The following is a 6,342-nucleotide window of genomic DNA, read 5'->3' as shown; positions in this document are numbered from 1 at the left end:
ATTCTGTGTTTTTCTGTCAATATGGGGTGCTGTGTGTACATTAATGAGGAAAAAAAATTTACTTGATGATTTTAGCAAATGGCTGCACTATAACAGAGTGAAAAATTTAAGGGGGTCTGAATACTTTCCGTACCCACTGTATGTATATATATATATATATATATATATATATATATAAGACCTGCATGCATCTAATATACAGGCAAGTATCCATTTTTCTCTCAACCGTTTACTTTCACTCCAGACATAAACAACAGTGTTTATATGTAAACCTTGTGTGTTTTTAACAGGATTAGCGTGAAAGGTAACTTAGTCCAGTAATCAGGCGTGCTTCAGGTGTACATGCTCAGAAAAAGAGCATATCAGAACAGCACGTGAATGAAACTTTTAACAGGCAAGGCTTTAAAGCACATGCATATAATGCACTTTTGTGACTGCGAATAAGTGCAGTGTCCTGTGAGTGTAACTCTACTGCCGAGTTAACATTTGATGTTAATGTTGCGTTGTACAGTATATTGAGACGGAAGCGCCAGATGTGAAACTGACAGAATGTGCACTGTAGCACGATACTACGATATTTCTTCAAAAGCAGATCATGGAGACATTATCGAGCACGATCAAAAATAGTCATATCACACACCCTTAATGGTGATTTAACAACAATGTAATGGTTGACAAAATATTTTCCCTCCCTTTTCCTCTGCTAACTATAAAACATGAGAATATACTGCTATATTACTATTTAAAAATGTGAAAGGTCTGACTACTGTGTACAAGTAATAACAACAAAATAAAACGCTCAAAAGTTTTTCAATTATCTCAACTAGGGATGCTCATTTCGGTTAAATTTCCTGAACGACAATCGCTGCTCGTTATCCAAACATTAACAGTTAACTGATAAAATTAGAATAATAAATTAGCATTAAATAAAAATAGAATGGACAAGCATCTGTGATGATACATTAAAAATACGAACAAATATTTTATTTTAACGTGCAAACAGCAGCAAGCAAAACCTGGATTCACACATCCTCAAATTATCACGCAACAGCAGCGCTTCTGAGAACAAAAACAGAATAAAATAATGTGTCGACATGCTGTACGGATAGACTGGAGTGCTGTCTGCTGTTAGACCCGCGGCAAAAACACCATCACAAACATCCCGTCAATTTGCAGTTCGGGGACTAGTAGTCGACCGATATATCAACAAGGCCGATATTTGGCATTTTCAAATATCGGCTTTGGCCGATGCGTTCGAGGCAGGACTTTTCTTTTGGCGCTGCTGAGAATGGCAGCTCCTGAGCACACAGTGCTTACATTCACCTTGTTTGTTGTCGTCATTAACAGCTCTGTGTAATACGGATAGAAGTCGGTCTAATAATCAGATAGAACCGTTAAACAAAGGAATTAAAACGTATACAAAAAGTATTTTAACGATTGCTTTTATAGTAATAGAAAGGCAAACATTATAATACTTTCTCGTTTGCCGTCAGCATTCAGCAAATACGCATTTACATAATTTAAACAAATCTTTGAATGTCTAATGAACATTTAATTTCACAAACCTTGCAAACTTGGTTGAATCCAGTTGTGAGATCTTGTGAAGTGTGCAATTGTATACTGCATGATCGCGTGTGCTCTGTGACGGTCGATCAGTGCGAATTGAATGCGGACAGGAGGAGAGTTCAGCTTCCCTGGAGACGCTCGATCGACAAACTTTAAACTCCTGATTTCAAATTATGCTGCGCTTTATGCATTTGCCCACTGTCATATTCATGTCATTTTCACTGTGCTGTATGTAAAATGAGTGTTACCTTGGCTTTATTTGAAAAAATAAAATAAAAATATGATTCCCAATGCACACAAACTTCCCAGAATACTGAGTACCCAGTTGGTTACAGTGTTTACTTACTTTTTAATTGAATATTTATTTATGAGTAATACTTTGTCATCTAAAGTCTAAGTATGTTTTTACATTTTACATATGTTTTTGCCCCCCTTCCTGTTTTTTACATTTGTTTTATTTCAAATTTCTTAAATATTAATTAAAATAAATACAATTATATCAGCTTTATATCTGCCATCAGCCACCCTTCTTTCCAAGATACTGGCAGTCAAAAAAACCAATATCAGTCGACCACTATTCTGGACTTTTCATCCACTGGTCATGTGTTTCTATTCAAGGTGTGTTTGCAGCAGCGTGGAGCAATACAGCCAATCACAGACATATCTGTTGATTTCATGAACGCAATCCACTCACCACCCAAAATGACAGTGTTCGGTTCAGTTGTGCCGAGTTCTATACGTTCACGAATTCTCTTATTAAAACAAAGAAAGTGTAGACATGATGTAAATAAAAGATTAATTGTGCAATGTAAAGCTTCTTTGATTATTTTTAATTAAAGGGGTCATAGGATGCCCATTTTCCACAAGTTGATATGATTCTTTAGGGTCTTAATGAAAAGTCTGTAACATAGTTTGGTTAAAATTTCACAGTGGTAGTGTAAAAAAAACCTTTTTACCCTGTCAAAAACAGCTCTTTTAAGAGCATGCAGATTTGTAGCGTTTTCCTTTAAATGTTAATGAGCTCTGCTGACCCCGCCCGTCTCTTCCGAGCCACTCTCAGAGAGACTGTTTACTTTAGCTGCATTCATCGTGAAACTTGCTAATTAGCACATTATTAGGAAAGGCGATTTGCAAAGATTAGTAAAAAAAAAAACCTTACACACTTCTTCTGTAGGTGAAGCTGGATCACGAATGATTCACGCAAACATAGATGCATTTATGTAGATCGGGGGCACATTCCCTTCAAAAATAAACAATCCACTGCGTCATCAGCGGCTCAGAAAACGGGAGTAAACGACGACCTGCTATGTTCATTATTACATCCAACAACAGAAGACCTCAATCCCTTAGGAGTCATTCTTGTCTACAACTGCTCCAGCGGTGAAACAATGGCGGACTGATGACAGCTCACTCAGGGCGGGTCTAAGGTAAGACACCAGTCCAGTCTGTGCAGAAACGCTACTGTCAATCAAACTATCGTGGGAGGGGCCTGTCTGTGTGACGTCACACAGACAGGCATCTGAGATCGGCTCGATTTGAGAAAGGGGTAAAGATTTGAGTAGATTAACAAAAAAACACTGGGTGGATTTTTATAATTTTACGGTGGTTGTGTACACACACTGCCAACACACATTTCAGTTCAAACAACTTGTAAAAGTGCATGTAGCATTATATGACCCCTTTAACTTTGTGAGATTGTGATGATCTACAGTAAGATAAGTGACAGCTTTCCAGTGATATAGGGGTGCACCCATTGCGTACTAGGCTATAATCCTTTCAGAATTTACATACATTCACTCATGGATTTACTCTGTGCCCGTGAGTAAACAAATACTGTATGTATAGCATTATTTTTTCTTTTACTATGCAGCAAACTTAAATATATTTGTGTGAAAAAAAAAAAAAAAACCGTACCAGAAAAAAAAAACCTTTTAAACCGTTTAACTGATAGTATTAATCGGTTAAAATTTGTACTTTCGGTTAACGGTTAAAATGAGCATCCCTAATCTCAACAGCTTTAAAACTACTGGTATTTGTGAAATTTGTTTATAGGAAAGGTTTCAAACATAAAATCATGCCACAGTATTTTATTTTGAATTTATCATAAAAAACACAATTTTTAATAGTTTTCTTAGTTTGTTCATATGTGTGGATGGCTGCACCACCAGACGTTTTGAAGGTTTGAGATATCAAAATATAAAATAACATTCATCCTTTCCATGTACTGAAAACACTAAACAAACTAAACAGGTGTTATCGAATAAAGTGATGTGTCATGAAAGTATTCAATAATTTAAAATTATTTTTAAAAAGTTTACAGTTATACATACATACAAACAAATATTACACAGCTGAAGACACAATGTTTGATATCATTACTGACCTTATGTAATGGACTGGATCATTGTGTACCAGTTCCAAAAGCCACTGCAGTTCACTGGAACTCCTATCAACTGCCAATTAACAGAACATAAAATGCAAATTTTACAAGACATCGGCAACCTACAAAGCTCTCCTTCACTGACCACCCATTCAGGCCATGAAAGCATGCTGGCAAAACTCAAATAACAAAGTTTATGTTCACTTCATGTTTCCACAGAAGTTTCAAAGAATATACAAATATATTCAGCACTGCTTATTATTATTTTCTTTTTAACTGTAAAGTCCTTCTCCCTTTACTGGAAAGCCTTGAACAGACGTGTCCAGTTCTGTTTAACCCTCAAGCATTCTTTGTATAGGAACCCTTAATTGGTCCATCGTGGAAAATTTGGACACAAAAGTCTCAGATGTGATCCCAATTTTTAATAAATGTCATATCACTGTCTTTGATAAAATAAAAATGATCATTTTATGCAATTGTGTTTTTATTTATTTACCTCTAAAAGTAAAAATTTTTATGTAAAATATGCTTATTTTGATATTATAATTACTATTTTTTACTTCAGCAAAAAAAAAAAAAAAATTAAAATAAAATAAAATAATAATAAATATAGCTGCAAGCAGCGATTACCGGGGTTCAAGAACTTAAAGGCATTCATGGCTTCTGTGCTGTCAGGGGTCTCAGCCAATGTGAAATGTATGGCTGAAACCAGAACACATCCATGATGGAGAATATGACACACACAGAGTAATGAAAAGGTTGAACTACTGTATATTACTTAACACACTCTATTACTTAATACAGACTAAGCATGCTCACACACAGACACACATTATGTTGTAGATATAGATATTTGAAATAACTTACATGTTATAAAATGCTTACTGCTTAGTGTCCGGTTTATAATATTTTTCAGGTTTAAATTTAATCATGTGGCATAATTGTCAAAACTTATATGTCTTTATAAATGAAGTGGTAAGCTTTGACTAAATGTTTTTTAAATATAATGATGATTTTAAAATATCTGAATATCAGTACCTAATAAAACCTGAGAAAAGAACTAAAAAGAACTATATAAGTGATAGAATGAGCCAATGAGTGATCCTTTGCATCTAGTGGTTGTATTTGCACTTTCAGGGAATGCAGCATAGACATGTAGTGTTTTTAACCTTCATAACTATTACTAGGGGTGGGAATCACCAGACGCCCCACGATACAATATTATTGCGATTTTAAATATATTGTGATATTCTGCGATATATTGCAATTACCTTTTTCTAACTTCAAATTATGTCCACAAACGAAAACTATGGCAACATCTGTTTTAACTAAAAATAAACATTTCTCAGTTTGTTTCTCTCACTTCAATTTTATTGTTGCAGTGCAAAATGGGATTGTCAAGCAGACAAACTGACCCACACTTTCATGAAAAACTTTCATAAATGTTGTATGCACCTGGCAAACTCAACTATTTGTATTACAGTCTAGTCTAGTCAACCTTAAAGGGATAGTTCACCCAAAAATGAAAATTTGATGTTTATCTGCTTACCCCCAGGGCATCCAAGATGTAGGTGATTTTGTTTCTTCAGTAGAACACAAATGAAGATTTTTTTAACTCAAAGTTCAGTCGATCAGTCTTATAATGGCAGTCAATGGGCTCCACGGCTTCGAGAGTAAAAAAAAACATACACAGACAAAACCAAATTAAACCCTGCGGCTCGTGACGATACATTGAGGTCTTAAGATACGAAACGATCGGTCTGTGCAAGAAACGGAACAGTATTTATATAATTTTTTACCTCTGATCCACCGCAATGTCAGTGCGCATTCACAACATCTGGCGCGTGACGTGTGTACGTGCTCTGGCATAGTAGACATAGATATATATACAAGTAGATGCCTCATTAGTGACTGTTTCTATGGGCCGCGATACGTTCCAAAATGGCGAACGTGTCAACATATCTGGAGCAGTCGAATAGGGAATCTATACATATAGTATAGATAGTACATATTGATAGTAGACGCATGTGCGTAAGCGATCTGTCGCGAGTATACGTCACTCATTAATTACACAGTGCAGAGAGATTGCGGACATGTTCACTGGCACTGCGATGATCTAAAGATATTTAGAAGTACAGGTCATCACAATGGAAGACGATTTTGATACATCATCAGACAATGTGGAATTTTTTGCCCAACCGTATTTATTTGATGTCACGCGCCGGATGTTGTGAACGTGCTCAGGACAGTTGGACATTGCGGTGGATCAGAAGTAAAAAATAATATAAATACGGTTCAGTTTCTTGCACATACTGATCGTTTCGTGTCTTAAGACCTCAATGTATCGTCACGAGCCACAGGGTTTAATTTGGTTTTGTCTGTGTATGTTTTTTTTT

General features: G+C 35.7%; 1 protein-coding gene across 2 annotated transcripts in view; it reads right to left on the bottom strand.

Moving 5' to 3' along the window:
• Window positions 1-6,342, bottom strand: part of taf2 (TAF2 RNA polymerase II, TATA box binding protein (TBP)-associated factor) — a 93,221-nt gene that overhangs the window by 13,924 nt on the left and 72,955 nt on the right. For both annotated transcript variants that reach the window (XM_016251673.1, XM_016251674.1), the window contains exon 21: window positions 3,950-4,019. In XM_016251673.1, the coding sequence (XP_016107159.1) occupies window positions 3,950-4,019 (70 nt within the window). The remainder of the gene's footprint in view (window positions 1-3,949; window positions 4,020-6,342) is intronic.

Source organism: Sinocyclocheilus grahami, unplaced genomic scaffold (assembly GCF_001515645.1).
Source record: "Sinocyclocheilus grahami isolate Dianchi unplaced genomic scaffold, SAMN03320097.WGS_v1.1 scaffold1066.1, whole genome shotgun sequence".
NCBI lineage: Eukaryota > Metazoa > Chordata > Actinopteri > Cypriniformes > Cyprinidae > Sinocyclocheilus > Sinocyclocheilus grahami.
This window is presented reverse-complemented; position numbering and strand designations above follow the sequence as displayed.